At 39.3% G+C, this 19,324-nt stretch overlaps 2 protein-coding genes across 2 annotated transcripts; both read right to left on the minus strand.

Annotated features, from left to right (window-relative positions):
- Positions 1 to 3,679: 3,679 nt before the first annotated feature.
- LOC125376759 (toll-like receptor 4) lies at positions 3,680 to 9,297 on the minus strand. The gene is made up of 3 exons (XM_048388588.1): positions 9,290 to 9,297; positions 7,875 to 9,005; positions 3,680 to 3,836 (listed from the first exon to the last, which is right to left on the minus strand). Exons 1-3 carry the CDS (start codon positions 9,295 to 9,297, stop codon positions 3,680 to 3,682), a joined length of 1,296 nt encoding a protein of 431 aa, XP_048244545.1.
- Positions 9,298 to 15,646: 6,349 nt separating this feature from the next.
- On the minus strand, positions 15,647 to 18,463 carry LOC124152432 (toll-like receptor 4). Its single transcript, XM_046525368.2, has one exon. It carries the CDS (start codon positions 18,451 to 18,453, stop codon positions 16,036 to 16,038), a length of 2,418 nt encoding a protein of 805 aa, XP_046381324.2. The 5' UTR covers positions 18,454 to 18,463; the 3' UTR covers positions 15,647 to 16,035.
- Between the last annotated feature and the right edge of the window lie 861 nt (positions 18,464 to 19,324).

Raw genomic sequence — 19,324 nt, forward strand, 5'->3', positions numbered from 1 at the left:
AAATGTCAGCCATCCCTACTCTACATGAAACCTTCAGACAATGGGGCAGAGTCAGGCAGAAAGCAACACCGATGTGTTTCGAATGTCGTACAATTCGTGACCTTTCGTGTCACTCCGTGATCTTTGGTTACGGCTTACTCTTTTCCGGAATCATTCGTGACCAACTCGTGTTATTCCGGGACAAGCCAAATATCTTCTTGCAGGTGACGGAAAGGGGCGAGTGTTGACGAATGTTCCGGAATCTGTTTTTACGGAATGACACGGATGGTACCGACTGGAGATTAGCGTTGCTCTTTCTTTCTGTATATGACAGGGAGATTAGCGTTGCTCTATCTCTCTGTACTTGATTGGGAGATTAGCGTAGATCTTTCTCTCTGTACATGATTGGGAGATTAGCGTTGCTCTTTCTCTCTGTACACGTTAGGGAGATTAGCGTTTCTCTATCTCTGTACGTGATTGGGAGATTAGCGTTACTCTTTCTCTCTGTACATGATAGTGAGATTAGCGTTACTCTTTCTCTCTGTACATGACAGGGAGATTAGCGTTACTCTTCCCTCTGTACATGACAGGGAAATCAGCTTTGCTGTTTCTCTGTGTTAGTAGTCTATATCAGGACACACTTTTCATCAATAATGTTTATGTATCATGTTTGAGATTTGCAAAGATAATCATTAATCGTCCTGAATCAGCTAACATCCGACCGTACAAGACAATCAATTAACTCCCATAATTACTGTACGTCCACATACAAAAGCACTTGATTATATAGCCACCATTTGTCAATGCAGACAATTTCATAAGGTACCGTCATCGTCTGTATTAACAAGCACCATCTTCAACATGATGATCAAGTTGCCAAATTAATATGACTGGTGGGGCACGGGTGGTCCAGTCGTCTAAGGCGCCACGATTCGATGTGCAGAGTTGCGTCAATTGGGCACGCCAGAAACCTATGATTGTGGGTTCGAATCCCGGTTCGCCCCGATTATGTTTCTAGGTTTGTCAGCACCATACCCGTGCTCGTGGATTACACCGAAGTGGTAAACGTCTGAGACCTGCATCACTTCGGGCTTTCCTCCCACATTAAGCTGACACGCCGTGATATAACTGCAATACCGTTAAAAGCGGCGTTAAACAAAACTCACTCACTCACTCACATTTGACTGAGGGACCGTGGGATAGCCTAGTGGTTAAAGCGTTCGGTTGTCACACCGCAGGCCTAGGTTTGTTTTCCCACATGGGTACAATGGGTGAAACCTATTTCTTGTGTCCCTCGCCGTGGTATTGCTGGAATACTGCAAAAGCGGCGTAAAACCATACTCACTCACTCCCATATGACTGAATTAGTCTCACGCGAGTACCCAACAAATTAAGCCTACTTTGGACTATTTTTAAGATATGTCCTGATTAAGCTTTTCTAGAAATGTCGTTTTTCCGTATAATCTTTCTATTAACGCTTTTTCATGACTGTTGCACTCAGCCAAATAACACCTTTCGTGAAAAAGGCTCTTTGTGACCCAGTTTAGTAACCGGCGTACATTGCAACGGCTTGGTTGTATAGTACACAGTTAAAAAAGCACGTAAGATAATAATTTGAAAGTATATCGTTTGTCACCATAAAACATTCTCAAAGCATATTTGTGATATTGTGACGTTCAGAATCTCCCACCATATCCGCCAACATTGTGAATTTTATATTGTTTATGAACTATTGACATTAAAAACTGACCTAGAGCTTCCAGTAACTTTCCCCACGTGTGTACAAAAGTCCTAAAATAACCTTCCCCCCCCCCTCCCCCAACGTAATACGTGTCCATTTTTAACGACATTCTCTTTACACTCGTCAATTACCTATAGGCCTACCCCGCGGGACAATGCATTTACCTTTGTCAATCACTTGATTGTTTTGCCCAGATTTGATCATTTACAGACCGCGTCATACAGCTGGAATATTTGTTAAACTACAAACATTTAATAAATCATAATAATGATATGATTCTTCATATTTGTTAACAGTATTTTATCGCCAGAAATAAACGTCGTAATTTTTTTGGTAAAAGTACATTGAACAACAAACATGATTTTACATGATCCATCATGATCTTGAAATTGATATCATATAAACAATATCATAATTATATTGATTGTTTAATTTATGTTTATTTCCCGTAATTTCCGTGATACTCCAATGGATGTGCCATTCCCATGCTATGCATAACAGCACTGAGAACTGATCAGCATTTACACATTGCCAGAGATATACGCAAATACGTCCGTCCAAAGATGAACTATGCACACAGAACATTGACTCGGCATGTCAAGTCAATATTTGTATATGTAGGTTTACTCATTCCTGTACAACTTGTGATGTTTAGATCTCCTTATTGTTTTGTACTTTGTTTTGTATTTTGATGACGTGCGGCTACTTAGGCACTTGGTCCACAGAGCGTCATATTTCCTATTTGTTAAAAGGACCCATTAGGCGAAAAACTGTGCTTAATGTTGAAGTTCGTTAGAGAAAGAAAACTATATTTTGGCATTTTATGTTTTTTACGTGACGAACATGGTTTAGCTTGACTTAGGTGTTACATTCCTGTAGATTCGAATTTAACGCATTATGACAAAAATTTGGTGCTCTCTGTTTGGGCTTGTGCCGTAGTTTCCCGTCTTTTTCGGGTGAGCGGTTGACTTGCTTTTGCATGTGTTTGTGACGGGTAAATCAGTGGGACAGGATTCGTGAACACCAGCTATCATCACTATTTGATAGTGATTTGAAAACACATGCTTATGAAATAACTGTAGTTGTATAATAACCGTCTATCGCCTGATCGTGGCAGCCCCGTTTTTGTGTCTGCCCTTGGCATTGCCACACAAGACATCGACGTTCATGTTTACTAACTGTTGTTTCAATATTCATATTTTGAGAACTATTTTGTCATTTATTGAATATGCGTCATGTTGAAGCATTTATTTTGTATAACATTTAGTTAGCATTGTCATTATAAATGGCTTCTAATTTATATGAAATAAATGTTTGATGATATTGGAATGAGCTCGTTTTTGTTCTTCCCTCTGCCTTGACGAAGTTGGATTTGGATATCTAGGGAAGCTTCGTCAAGTCCTTAACAACGCCCCGTTGCCGGATTGTAACTCATTCAATTATTTAATCGAGGTGGGGTGACCTCTAGTAGGTAGAATGTAGTGGTGGGTGGAAAGCGAATGTCTTCAGCCCAAACTTGTTCCATCAGTAACATGCATGGGGCGGTTGTTAGCGGCCCGGAAGTGGATGATTCGTGGAGCTGGAAATACAGGATTGGGATTGGCTCTGTTGCTTTCTTAGGCAGTTTCTAATGACGTAAATGTTGTGTATATAGCGTCCACATTTCCTACCAGGAAGTGTTTCGGCTTTTGAGGTTTTGGATGTTGCTGCAGCAACTGCAGAGCCTTCATCATTGGCCTGCGTAGCAGCAGCAGCTTCTGAGGATAGTTTCTCGGCCTCCCCTGATACAACAGATTGGCCACTCCATGGCAGCTGTGACTCACCTGTCGGCCTCCATTGCTGTAGGCGTCACAGTGGTCTTCGAAAGTTCAGCCACTCTTTCGGCCTCCAAAGCTGCAGCAATCAGGATCTCCTTCCATTCAGCAGGAGCATTCGCCCCTCTGCAGCAACAGCTTCAGCTCATATCTCAGCCTCCAGTGCCGCAGCTTTTCTTTCCGCATCCAGTTCATCAGCAATCATGAGGTTCTTGTGGACTGCGGACTCAGCGGTAGCGTGTTTAGCTGCATCACGCTTCAGCATCTCCTCTAGCTCATCTTTTGGACCGGTCAGGCGATCACTTAAACAAAGCCAAACACTTACTCACTTCATAAGATGCGTAAAGCACATATAGTGGTGGATAATATTAGATATCTTGCTTTTAATTATTTCATCCAAACAACAAATGGAACTGTTCTGTCCCCACTCCCGACCACCCATCACCATGTAGATGGGCTTGCAGGGAACTAGTATGGAGAGGAACTACTTCTACTGTCACTATTGGTGCCATGTCTGCGAACTGTGGATATATTCTCACAGACGGCCAAAGCCAAACCGTGTAGAAATATCAATGACTCGTATTCAGTGCTGTCGAAAAGAAATTGAAAAGAACATGCTTTTTATAATTCCCCATGTAAAACACCGTCCTTTCTGACCGTCCGCTTCAGTTTATTTCAATATACAATCAATAAAAACGAAGGCACGTTATTGTGAATCTTAATATATATGTTTTATTGGGTTTCGTCGTTAACTTGCAATATTTTGCTTGTGATAATGTTTAACTTGTCCATTAACTGATACACACCATCGAGACAATTTACAAGGTTCTCAAATTAGGACGTATCATTAGGGTAATAAAATATATATCATACAATCAATTATTTAGATCATATTCTCTATTCATATCGTAAATTCAATCAGTTATTAAAATGACAACTCCCGTCTGGATCCAGGGCTAGAATAGTTCCCCAGCAACCTGTGTCTGTCGCAAGAGGCGACCAGATGCATAGGGTAGAAATCATGTCTCTAATTGTGGTTCAGACTTATTGTGTTTTTTTAAGTTATATCCTCGAATGTCGTAATTACAGTAAATCTTGCAGATTAATGTTACATCGGTTTACTACATTTAGCATACAATTTTATGTTAATATTATTCTAAATGCCAAATTCAGAAGAAAATGTCAATTTCTTTTCAAGCTGTATATAATTATTATTCAGTGAAAAAAATAACTTAATGTTGTTTTTTCCCCACTTATGTTTGTTGAAAATAATGTTGATTTGTGGGTATTGATATATTGATCATTCTGTACGTTTGAAAATAAATGATAAAAGGGGGGGGGTCAGTCGTCTAAGGCGCCGCGATTCGCTGTGTAGAGTTGCGTCCCTTGAACACGCCAGATACCTATGATTGTGGGTTCGAATCCCGGTTCGCCCCGATTATGTTTCTAGGTTTGTCAGCACCATACCCGTGCTCGTGGGTTTCACCGAAGTGGTAAACGTCTGAGACCTGCATCACTTCTGGCTTTCCTCCCACATTAAGCTGACACGCCGTGATATAACTGGAATATAGTTAAAAGCGGCGTTAAACCCAACTCACTCACTATTCTATTGGACAACAAAACAGTATATGAACAAATTAAATAATCTTTCCGCCATTGCTAATTTTCTGTGGAATGTCTAAAGTAAATATGACTAATACAGACAGACAGACAGACAGTTTATTCAGTATACAAGGCCATATGGCCCATAGTACAGTTCAGTTTTAACAGATACATAGAAATAAACGTGATATTGAACATAGTATATTAAATTCACCTGAGTCAAAATACATGTTTCAAATACATTGCTAAAGATTTGATAACTTCTTCATTGGTTGAATTCAACAAACTGATCATTAATTGATTGTCTTTGTGTGTAATATCTAAATTAGGTAGAAACTTAAATGTCAACGTTTTATATTTTTCATATATAAAAAGAACATGAAACTCGTCTTCACTCTCCTGGTTGGCACAGTTGGAACATATATAATTTTCAAAATCACAATCCTTGTTTCTACGATTTTCATTGACAAGGGAGTTATGGAGAGAAAAATTTACAAAGAGCTCTCAATAGAGTTTTATCTTGTAACATGCTTAAATATTTTTCTGGTTGTAACAATGATTTAATACCAGCATAATGCTTGAGAAAGTGTGAAGAGGAAACTTGTTGGCGCCAGTTTTGCTGATAATTTTTGTTTAAATTTATGTAAAAATAGCTTTTCATAACCAGTGTCTTATGAGATCCATCCGAAGGGATATGACTAATAAGAGCGTGCGAGTGCTGTGTTTAGATTGACCGACCTATTTATGTAATAGAAGGCTCGCAGTTGTTTGTGATGAACGTAGACGTATGACGTGGGGGCACGGGTGGCCCAGTCGTCTAAGGCGCCGCGATTCGCTGTGCAGAGTCGCGTCCCTTGGGCACGCCAGAAACCTATGATTGTGGGTTCGAATCCCGGTTCGCCCCGATTATGTTTCTAGGTTTGTCAGCACCATACCCGTGCTCGTGGGTTTCACCGAAGTGGTAAACGTCTGAGACCTGCATCACTTCGGGCTTTCCTCCCACATTAAGCTGACACGCCGCGATATAACTGGAATATTGTTAAAAGCGGCGTTAAGCCCAACTCACTCACTCACTCCTTTATAACCTTCCTTTATAACCTTCCTTTATTAACTTCCTTTATAACCTTCCTTCATAACTTTCCTTTATAACATTTATTATTATAATGGCGTTACATGATTGAGTTTGGTAGCAAAATTGTTTTCAAAATATTATATTTTTTAAAATATTTTTTTAAATATATAATTTATTCATAAAGAATTGAATGCAAAAAGCAGTGTTTAAGTGTGTAATCATATCTAAACAAACAGCCCTATTTGTTCATTAAAAGCCAACATAAGGGTGAAATAAAGATCAATACTTGTTGATGTTGTTTCATCTCATAAAGTATATTTTAGAATAAAACCTTTAATGGTCACACACACACGCACACACCTCATTGTACACTGACTCTGATCCGACCGGTTCTTGCCTTGTTTTATCCCCCATAATTCCGAACACCAGACAAGGTAACAGCATCTTCGATCTTTAACGTCTTTTGTTTGTGGCCGGAGATGCATCCCGACCTTTCGTTCTCCGGCAGTCGTTCTTTGTACTGGACCACTGAGTACAGGCATAGCATGTTTTCAGACAGGTATGTTTATTTACAGAATCATGATTACACAGTTTCATTTCATTTCACATTTAAATATTATGCCGTAAAATAAAATGATACCGACAAACCATTTTTCAGGCAGATATATTTATTCAGAGAATAACGATTGCATAATGTGGTTTCATTCAACATTTAAATGTAATTATGCAGTTAAATCAATTATCAATAGAAAATAAAAATAAAATCAATACACAACGCGGAGATTGAGGAAAATGGTGATGATAAACACTATTTATACCATATTAAACAGGGGCACGTTTTATACAGTGGAAAGGGATTTGAACCAGAAAATGAATTGAGACACGCACATTAAAAATATACTTTGAATATCTTACATCTGAAGTACAATATGTGATAACGGGCGACTAACTTAAAAATTAAGACATTCTCCCAAAGGCGCCATTCATGCTGACACTCAATGGAAACGCATAATGACGTGTTTGTGTCTTATCTCGAATGAGTGAGTGAGTGTGGCTTTACGCTGCTTTAAGCAATATTCCAACTATATCAAGGCGGGGGACACCAGAAATGGGCTTCACACATTGTACTTGTGTCGGGAATCGAACCCGGGTCTTCGGCGTGACGAGCGAACGCTTTGACCAGTAGCCTACCCGATCGCCCTAATCTCGAATGAGATTCCAACTGAAACCACATGACTAAATACACGAAACAACACTTAATTTGATTTTTGTGGTTATGATGCCAAATATTAAAAAAAATCGAATATGCGTTTTCAAAGTGTTTCAATATATACAGAACTTATATAACATAGGGCGATTGTATCAGATCCCTCAGAGAAGAAGCAGAGGATATGCCTTTATTGCATGTTATGAAAGCTTCTTTAAGATAAGTCACGATCATTTTTGCGAAGCACATGGATCTGACTGATAGCATGTCCAAATGATTTTTAAGGTGCTACAAGGGTATCTTTGAGAGCAGTCCAGAACGTGTATTGGTCATCTACGGTCTGTGGGTATTCCAGGAAGGTCTGTGTGTGCATCATATACAACAAGTCCCTGGGCACAAGGTTGGGCAGGATCTCCTGGTACTTCACCAGGACAACCATGTTCCTCTCAGTGTACAGACCCTCCAAACTCGTATCTGCACCAGTAACTGTCCAGGAAGTTAGGGGAAAGCACGATGACAACAAGTTTACTTTTTTGAATGGCTGACAGGATGTTGGCAGCTATTGCCTCGCCTGGAATGAAATCACGATGATGAAGACACAGTTGAAGATTGCCTTCTCTTTCAAGCTTCTCGATGAACATGTGCAGAGCAAAGTCACGGTTCTCGTCAGCGTAGGAGATAAAAGCATTATATTCATATTCCCTGTCATTCCCGTGTTGAATCAGGTCAACTTTTCGGTAACGTCCCCGCGCTATGTAATACAGGTATATCAGCTTCCATCGATACCTGTAGAGGATAGAAGCACACAAGATGCAGAGGAAACTTGTTACAGAAACCAACAGTCCCATCGCTAGGCCAAAATGAGAGGTGCACTTTTGTTGAAGTTGTGAAAGAATCTCAAACACATTTTCGTTGTATAACCATCCAGATTGTGATGTACATTTATACAAATGTTGGCTTGCAAACATGTCCTTTCTCTGTGTCATCCATTTTACAAAAGATAATGTCTCACAGGAACAGATAAGTGGGTTGGCTGAAAGATCAACCTTTAAAGCAGAGCTTTTGCTGATTATGTCCAGTTGAGACATAAACATGTGATTTAGGGATGGAATTTGATTTGAACTTAAATTCAAAGATGTCAAATTGGTCATATGACTAACCTTTACTTTCAGTTTTGTGATACTGTTCTCACTTAGGTTCAAGTTTTTCAGACTGACAAGGTTTCGAAACACATTCACTGGTAAAAACTGGATTCTGTTCAAAGATAGATTTAAAAATTCGAGGGTTGGTGAATAAGCAAACACCTGCCCGTTTTTATCGTTACCTAAGAAGGCCCCAAGGTAGTTTCTATTAGCTCTTAATATCTTGAGACTAGTAAAGCCTTTCAGACAACCATCATAAACACGATCGCAGAAGTTTTCTGATAGGTCAATTTCAGTTAAATGGTTTAAACCATACTTTGGACCCGTCCAGTAGGTTATGACGTTTTTCCTGTAACTGATTTTCGTTAGATTGTTTGGGGTGAAGTTAAAAAAAGAAATCCTAAATGTGCTGTCGTCACAGTAGAAAGTCTCCAGTTTAGGGGGAAGACTAAATTATAATTCAGGAATGAAGGGAACAGCGCTGCCAATACTTTCGCTTAGGTCAATCATCCGCACGTTTTGCAGTTGGTTCAAATATTTAAAGAAAGTGCCATACACAAGTCTACTTTTCCTAATGGAAAGTACCTCCAGACTTTTGGGAAGAAGTGACAATACTTCTTTTTCAGCGGTAACAATATGATTATCATTAAATCACAGTTCCCTTAAATTGGTGCTGTGAAGATGCTGCGCCATTAAGTTAGTGATGACAGTACATGTTGCATATTCACTCACCATGGCATTCAGTTTCAAAATTTCAACCGAGGAATGTTTGAGACCATACAAAATATTTTCAACATGTATTGCCGGACATGTCAAGAATTGTGATGTTATCTAAATTAGTTAAAGCCCGTCTTCCAATGCGCGATATAGAACAACTCGTCATGTTCAGATAAGTCAGATGCTTCAGATTTCTAAAGTAGTCGAAACTTATGTTTCCAATATTACATGTACCTATCCTCCCAGATAACGTTAAATTTCTAAGCTTCCTGAGAGATTGAAACTCCTCATCAAATACACCTGAAGGTATACCATCAATAAACAATTCTTCAACTCTGCTAGTACATGTCCTGGATATTCCATATCTGAGAATTGATCCTCATCATTGATGTTGTTGTTTATCTCCAACGACTGAAGGTTACGAAGACCCTGAAACGTGGCATTTGGATATGCCGAACTGTTAAGAGGGAGGTGATTGCCTTCTAAGTTTAGAGGGGCGGTCGAGTAGCCTAATGGTTAAAGCGTTCGCTCGTCACGCCGAAGACCCGGGTTCGATTCCCGACATGGGTACAATGTGTGAAGCCCATTTCTGGTGTCCCCCGCCGTGATATTGCTGGAATATTCCTCAAAGCGGCGTAAAATCAAACTCACTCACTCACTCTAAGTTTAGAGTTTCAAGACTCGTAAGATGAATGAATGCTCTTGGTTGCAAAACACGCAGTTGATTGAAGGACAAATCAAGATGGTAAAGATGAGAGAATCGAGACAAGCCAGAAGACAAGTGTTTTATGTTGATGGTGTTGTTTCTGAGAAGTAAGGTGTTGATGTTCACTGGAAGGCCATGGGGTATGTCGGAGAGGTTCCTGTTACGGCAGTCAGCGATGTATTCCTGTGAATCCACGGTACACGGACGAGCCAATGCAAGCTGGTCGGTTTGAACGAAGGACAATGTTGCTATCGTATATATCAAACCCAGATGACAGGCGTCGATGGAACCCATACTGTAAAGAAAATAAATGAGAGAGTACATCAATAATAATTCAACCAGTCAATCTTCGTTCAAACATTTCACGTCCACAAGCCTTTAGTACATATAGAACGGAGGTGGTACCGACATTGTAAACGCTACATACAAATTTGTTTCAAAACAACGGTGTGTGGTTATTATATATAGGACAGTTTTGTATAACAACTTAACTTTTGTATAACAACTTAATATTTTAACATATACTGAAATATCATAATCTTTGGGTCATTTGGATTTGGACGTAAAGCATATTTCTTTCTGATAGCGGAATATAGTGCACATACAAGGAGAAAGTAGTATAAGTCTTCGATAGTTTGCATATTACAAGACTTACACGGAAACGAGATTGAATTGTTGTAATGGTTTTTAGTCAGGAACTAAGTTGAATGTTGAGGCTTGATATTGCACATTTTTGTCGATTATTTCCAACAGCTCTAAAATATGCCATCTGAATAATTTGATTTTTTAACAATCTATTGTGTCATTTGAAGTTACATACATGACAACCATAAGCTTTAGCTTTCCTGCAAGTTAGGAAAAGAAGAGACGGATGTAACAACCACGCGGTTACAATGGATACTTCACAGTCCCTTTTCTGTTTTATTTTCCCTTACGCAAAGCACTTTCTGTATTGGAAAAGCACTGAATGATGCAAGTCTCGATTTTACCCACGCTCCCTTCACGTCATACATGCATACTAGATTCAAGTCATACATGCATACTAGATTCACGTCATACATGCACACTAGATTGAAGTCATACATGCACACTAGATTCACGTCATACATGCACACTAGATTCACGTCATACATGCACACTAGATTTATGTCATACATACATACAAGATTCATGGCAAACATGTACACTAGATTCATACCATACATGCACACTAGATTCATGTCATACATGCATACTAGATTCACGTCATACATGCACACTAGATTCATGTCATACATGCACACTAGATTCATGTCATACATGCACACTAGATTCATGTCATACATGCACACTAAATTTATGTCATACATACATACCAAATTCATGGCATACATGCGCACTAGATTCATGTCATACATGCACACTAGATACATGTCATACAAGCACACTAGATTCATATCATACATGCATACTAGATCCATGTCATACATGCACACTAGATTCATGTCTTACATGCATACTAGACTAACGTCATACATGCATACTAGATTAATGTCATTTATGCATACTAGATTCATGTCATACATACACCCTAGATTCATGTCATACATGCAAACTGCAGTCATGTGATACATGCTTACAAGATTCATGTAATACTTGCATACTAGATTCACGTCATACAGGGAAACTGTATTTATGTCTGACATGCATACAATATTCATGTGACCCGTGAAGATCCGTGGTAGAATTGGTCTTCAGCAACCTATGCTTGCCGTAAAATGTTTGCCGTAAGAGGGGACTAACGGTATCGGGGGATCAGGCTCGCTGACTTGATTGAAACATGTCATCATATCCCAATTGCGTGGATCATGATGTCAATCACTGGATTGTCTGGTCCAGACTCAATTATTCCCAGACCGCCGTCATATAGCTGGAATATTGCTGACTGCGGCGTTAAACAACAAACTAGATTCATGTAATACATGCATACGAGATGCACGTCATGTATGGAAACTGTATTCATGTCTGACACGCATACTAGATTCTTCCCAGTTTTCCATAGCTCGTGGGTACAATAAATATACTCTGGCTTACTGACATAAAGTGTACATTACGCAAATGAATGTCGAATCGAATCGAATCGAATCGAGTTTTGATGTTCTAATTAGGTCACAGGAACAGATTAATCATTAGTGAAGATCGAGTATCATACAAGGCAATGAAATCCTGAAAACACAACAGAGAACGGTAACGTAAGAGACTGACCTTGACATTCTGCGTGGAACTTTCGGGTAGCCTCTTGTTTAGAATGTCCGTAACCGCCTTGTTTGATTACCCACATGTGTACAATGAAGCCCGTTTTGTTCCCGCCGTGGTGTTTCTTGAATAATGCTAAAACTCGTAGAGTACTAGGCTCAGCCGGAGAAAGTTACACCATGATGCGCAGAAGACGTATAGATATCTGTGGGGAAGAAATAGAATCGAGGCTGTGAACACTAGATATGACATGGCTTCTGTGAGTTACGTACTCTCACTTCCTTGATCGTGGCTGGGGGTCAGCCCGATGTAGTCACATTTAGACCACACCTTATTGCCCATGTATAGTCAAAGTCAAATGTCACTGTTCCGATTGTTTTAGAAAAGAAAATATGTAGAGACGACGACTGATGTCGAACAAACACAACATGACTTGAGCATTTAGCCAGATGAGCATGTCATGTAACCAAAACTATCTATATACACTATTGACACAAATTAAATGTATGTATGTATGTATGTATGTATGTATGTATGTATGTATGTATGTATGTATGTATGTATGTATGTATGTATGTATGTTTGTATGTATAATTACATGTATTCACTATTCACACAAATTACATACATTCACTATTGACACAAATTACATATGTACAATATTGACACAAATTACATGTATACATTTTTGCCACAAATTTACATAGTAATATAAACTATTAACACAAATTACATATGTACACAACTGACACAAATTACATACATACACTGTTGACTCAAGATCGCAATTCATATTACTTCGGGACTTGAATCAATAATTCATTTGATAGGAGATTTTGTTAAAGTTTTCTAGTCTATACACAATAATGTGTATATTCATAAGGCGTCAAATCAACACCCTGAAGCATGCTAAAAGAATAATTGTGCACTCGAATTTCATTCTCAGCTCCCCAGGGAGTATACAACCCACGCTGCCTTACACCTGGAAGGTTAACAGTCACATTACCATCTCACCCACCTGGTACCCATTCACTGCTGGTTGAACAGAATCATATTTCTAACAAAGTTTCGTGCCTAAGGAGACACCACATGTAACACGTGTTCCAGTAGAGGTATGACGCTCATGAGTCAAGCCTGTCAAATACCGTCACCCATCCAACTACTCTCCGTGACCAACTTGTCTTAACTTCGCAAGAGTTCTGGCATGTGCTCTGTACTCAAGACCACGTCTAGTTATATGCTGGTTAAACCCCACCACTCATATGTTTTAAAATTTGAGTAAGTGAGTGAGTATGGTTTTACGCCGCCTTTAGCAATATTACAGCAATATCACGAAGGGGGACACCAGAAATGTACCCATGCCACAAAATGCAACACTTCTGCATTCAGGTGATGTTCAACTCTTATCCTGGTTCGAGTGTTAGTGTGAGTTATTTCTTTTAAACAAATACCAATGCCCACAGTATTCCAGAACAGATCACCAGCACACGATGCTTGAAGTAATGCTCGAGTTTACATGAGGATCGGTTGGTCACAATGGTTCCCTGGCTGATTGTTTGGCATCGTTGTTCGATGGCGTTGTTCGTTGTCTATGTTATTATACAATGACTGGACCTAGACAGGCGTATTGAAGGCAGCTGTAATATTCTTGCTGAATGTGGCAAAAAACATCATCCATACATTCATTCAAACAGGTGCCTTTAAACACAGTTCATGCCTAAAACAACTGTGACCAACCTGTGACTCATCCTCTGTGATGAGGAAGCGGTAACAACGTGTGAGACATCGTAACAGGATGTGGAGAGTGAAGGATGTTCTCAAGAACTTGTAACAAAAGAGGTTTTAAAGAATTGGTTCCTTTATTAACCAGCAAGATTATAGATATTTCAGTTAAGTTGTTTATCCAAGTTGAAGTCTTTTAAAGTTAAAGGCTGATAATATATCGGAGGCAACATCGTCGTGGGTGTATCTGTTCAGAGAATATACAATTTGTCATCAAAAGATTTGACATCGTCATGAGCAGAAAGCATGTGTTCAGTATGTTCTAGAATATGTGGGAATTAGAACGTTTGCTGCAGTCTGATTGACTGATAAACTTTATCATAGGGGATTTGATCCCGGAAATCTTTCGGACTTAAGACTGTATGTTAATATTTCTTTTAAAAAGTATCCCTTTTCAAACCAAAATTAAAAAACACCACACTCGTCATGGAGAGTGATACGGACAAGAGACTTCTGTATTTTACACTGTTACTCCACACCTAATCTTTATATGCTAAATAAGACGCCAACAGATCATGAGGTGCTATAATTATCAGTGATCTCTTTTTCCTCAGAGTCTTAATTCACAAGCGAAAATTTTGTGACTGTACATGGAGGTCGTTTGTTTATTAAGCGCATGGTTCTGATAAACAAGGAATGATTATGTTACAGAAGTAAGTATTGTATTTCTTCTAAATTTTAACAGTTTCAGGAAAAGATGTAAATTACGTATATTTTCCTTGAGAGCATGTCGATCTGAACGGCAATCTTGAAAGTTTAGTCATAGTAAGTTATATTTTACGTCCCACTGACATTAGTTCAGCCATATAGCGACAAGTTTAGTCACAAGATTACAACGAAATGGGTTGAATTTCAAACAGTGTTCCAGTTATATCACGGCGTGTCAGCTTTATGTGGGAGGGAAGCCCGAAATGATGCTGATGTTTACCAAAGGTCACGAGCAAGGTTATGGTGCTTGCAAACCTCGACAGATAATCGGAGCAAACCGTGATTCGAATTCCAACTCCGGAGTGCCGAGGGCTACCTGTAGAGCGGGAGATGCTTACCCTTCAATTCATATAATTTTCATAAGCATTTTACGCCCTGTGATTATTTGATTATTCTCTGCCTTTGACGGTGTGTGTGTGTGTGTACACCGCTTGTTCAAGTCCGGACTGATGGCGACTTTTAGTGATTGCCCAATGAGATACCATGCCGCAGTTTAACATGAATACCCCACTCAGACACAGTATACTGACTCCGAGCCGACCAGTCCCGAGGCCCTTAATGCCGAGCGCCAGACAGGGCTACAACAAGTACCATCTTGTATCGTCTTTTGGTATGACGCGGCCGGGGATCGAACCCCCAACCTTCCGCTCTCCGGGCAAACGCTCTACCACTAGACCACGGAGGCGGTTTAACATGAATACCCCACTCAGACACAATATACTGACTCCGAGCCGATCAGTCCGGAGCCTTGTTTTAGCCCCTTAATGCTGATCGCCTGACAAGATAACAACTTACATCTTTGAACGTCTTTCGGTGTGACATGGCCGCACTATCCACTTCACCACTGAGTACAAGCATAGCATATTTTCAGACAGACACGTTTATTTACAGAATCACAATTACATACTTTTCTCAAAACACACAACCCGGTCATTCGGAAAAGTGGTGCTGATAGGCACTCTTTATTAAACAGAGGCAGGTTTTATACAATGGAAAAGGAATTGCAGCAGAAAATGAATTGACACGTGGATATAAAACTTAATCATTAGAATAGTTTGCATCCTATGTACAATATGTGATTAGGCACAGCAAACTCCATGTAATAACGAATTATTGTCCTCGAAACACATCGAATGAAATTCGAATCCAAACGACGACATTGTTGTGTTTGATTATCTCATGCCTAATTACCCAGAACAACGTGATTTGATTTTTGTGGCAATATTGCCAAACGTTACAAACATTATATAATATAGGACGATACTCCCAGAGAAGAAGCAGAGGATATTGCAATGCTATGAGAGCTTCTGATAGTATATCCAAATGTTTCTCAAGGTGTTACAAGGGCATCTTTCAGAGCAATCCAGAACGTGTCCTGGTCATCTACGTTCTGTGGGTATTCCAGGAAGGTATGTGTGTGCATCATATACAACAAGTCCCTGGGCACAAGGTTGGGCAGGACCTCCTGGTACTTCACCAGGACAACCATGTTCCTCTCAGTGTACAGACCCTCCATCCGGGCCATTTCAAACTCGTATCTGCACCAGTAACTGTCCAGGAAGTTAGGGGAGAGCACGATGATAACAAATTTACTTTTTTGAATGGCTGACAGGATGTTGGCAGCTATTGGCTCGCCTGGAATGAAATCACGATGATGAAGACACAGTTGAAGATTGCCTTCTCTTTCAAGCTTCTCGATGAACATGTGTAGAGCAAAGTCACGGTCCTCGTTAGCGTAGGAGATAAAGGCATTATATTCATATTCCCTGTCATTCTCGTGTTGAATCAGGTCAACATTTCGGTAACGTCCCCGCGCTATGTAATACAGGTATCTCAACTTCCATCGATACCTGTAGAGGATAGAAGCACACAAGATGCAGAGGAAACTTGTTACAGAAACAAACAGTCCCATCGCTAGGCCAAAATGAGAGGTGCACTTTTGTTGAAGTTGTGAAAGAATCTCAAACACATTTTCATTGTATAACCATCCAGATTGTGAGGAACATTTGTACAGTTGTTGGGTTGCAAACATGTCCTTTCTCTGTGTCATCCATTTTACAAAAGGTAATGTCTCACAGGAACAGATAAGTGGGTTGGCTGAAAGATCAACTTTTAAAACAGAGCTTTTGATTATGTCCAGTTGAGACATAAACATGTGATCAAGGGATGGAATTTGATTAAAACTTAAATTCAAAGATGTCAAATTGGTCATATGACTAACCTTCACCTTCAGGTTTGTGATACTGTTCTCACTTAGGTTCAAGGTTTTCAGACTGACAAGGTTTCGAAACACATTCACTGGTAAAAACTGGATTCTGTTCAAAGATAGATCTAAAAATTCTAGACTTGCTGAATAAGCAAACGCCTGCCCTTTTTGGTCGTTTTCTAAAAAGTCCCCAAGGTAGTTACTATTAGCTCTCAATATCTTTAGACTAGTAAAGCCTTTCAGACAACCATCATCAATACGATCGCAGAAGTTTTCTGATAGGTCAATTTCAGTTAAATGGTTTAAACCATACATTGGACCAGCCCAGTAGGTTATGACGTTTTTTCTATAACTTATTTTTTTTAGATTGTTGGAGGTGAAGTTAACATTGACAAAACATACCCTAAATGTGCTGTCGTCACAGAAGAAAGTCTCCAGTTTAGGAGGAAGACTAAATGATAATCCATGAATGACGGGAACAGAACTGCCAATACTTTCGCTTAGGTCAATCATCCGCACGTTTTCCAGTTTGTTCAGATAGTTAAAGAAAGTGCCATACACAAGTCTACTTTTCCTAATGGAAAGTACCTCTAGACTTTTGGGAAGAAGGGAAAATACTTCTTCTTCAGCAGTAACAATATAATTATCATTAAAATACAGCTCCCTTAAATTGGTGCTGTTAAGATATTCCGCCATTAATTTAGTGAAAACAATACATGTTGCATATTCACTCACCATGGCATTCAGTTTCAAAATTTCAACCGAGGAATTTTGGAGACCACACAAAATATTTTCAACATGCCTCGTATCCTGTTGTGAATTGCCGGACATGTCAAGAATTGTGATGTTATCTAATTTAGTTAAAGCCTGTCTTCCAATGTGCGATATAGAACAACTCGTCATGTTCAGATAAGTCAGATGCTTCAGATTTCTAAAGTAGTCGGAACTTATGTTTCCAATATTACATGTACCTATCCTCCCAGATAACGTTAAATTTCTAAGCTTCCTGAGAGATTGAAACTCCTCATCAAATACACCTGAAGGTATACCATCAATAAACAATTCTTCAAGGGCAGATAACTCTGCTAGTACATGTCCTGGATATTCCATATGTGAGAAGTGATCCTCATCATTGCTGTTGTTGTTTATCTTCAAGGACTGAAGGTTACGAAGACCCTGAAACGTGGCATTTGGATATGCCGAACTGTTAAGAGGGAGGTGATTGCCTTCTAAGTTTAGAGTTTCAAGGCGTGTAAGATGAATGAATGTTCTTGGTTTCAAACCACGCAGTTGATTGAAGGACAAATCAAGATGGTAAAGATGAGAGAATCGAGACAAGCCAGAAGACAAGTGTTTTATGTTGATGGTGTTGTTTCTGAGAAGTAAGGTGTTGATGTTCACTGGCAGGCCATAGGGTATGTCGGAGAGGTTCCTGTTACGGCAGTCAGCGATGTATTCTTGTGAATCCTTCCGTAAGGTACACGGACGAGTCAAAGCAATCTGGTCGGTTTGCACAAAGGACAATGTTGCTATCGTGTACATCAAACCCAGATGACAGGCGTCGATGGAACCCATACTGTAAAGAAAATAGATGAGAGAGTACATCAATAATAATTCAACCAATCAATCTTCATTCAAACACTTTACGTCCAAAATAGTACATATAGAACGGAGGTGGTACCGACATTGTAAACTCTACATACAACTTTGTGTCTATACAACGGTGCGTGGTTAATATATATATAGGACAGTTTTTCATTACAACTTAATTTTACTGTTTAACATATACTAAAATATCATAATCTTTGGATCATTTGGATTTGGATATAAAGCATATTTCTTTCTGATAGCGGAATATAGTGCACATACAAGAAGAAAGTAGTATAAGTCTTCGATAGTTTGCATATTACAAGACTTACACATTGTTGTAATGATTTTTAGTGAGGAACTAAGTTGAATGTTGAAGCTTGATATTGCACATTTTTTGTCGATTATTTCCAACAGCTCTAAAATATGCCATCTGAGTAAATTTGATGTTTTAACAATCTATTGTGTCATTTGAAGTTACATAAATGACAACCATAAGCTTTAGCTTTCCTGCAAGTTAGGAAAAGAAGAGACGGATGTAACAACCACGCGGTTACAATGGACACTTCAAAGTCCCTGTTCTGTTTTATTTTCCCTTCCGCCAAGCACTTTCTGTATTGGAAAAGCACTGACTGATGCAAGTCTCGATTATACTCAGGCTCCCTTCACGTCATACATGCACACTAGATTCAAGTCATACATGCACACTAGATTCATGTCATACATGCACACTAGATTCATGTCATGTATGCACACTAGATTTATGTCACACATGCACACTAGATTTATGTCATACATGCACACTAGATTCAAGTCATACATGCAC

The sequence above is a fragment of the Haliotis rufescens genome, unplaced genomic scaffold, assembly GCF_023055435.1.
Source record: "Haliotis rufescens isolate VD_foot unplaced genomic scaffold, xgHalRufe1.0.p SCAF_74, whole genome shotgun sequence".
NCBI lineage: Eukaryota > Metazoa > Mollusca > Gastropoda > Lepetellida > Haliotidae > Haliotis > Haliotis rufescens.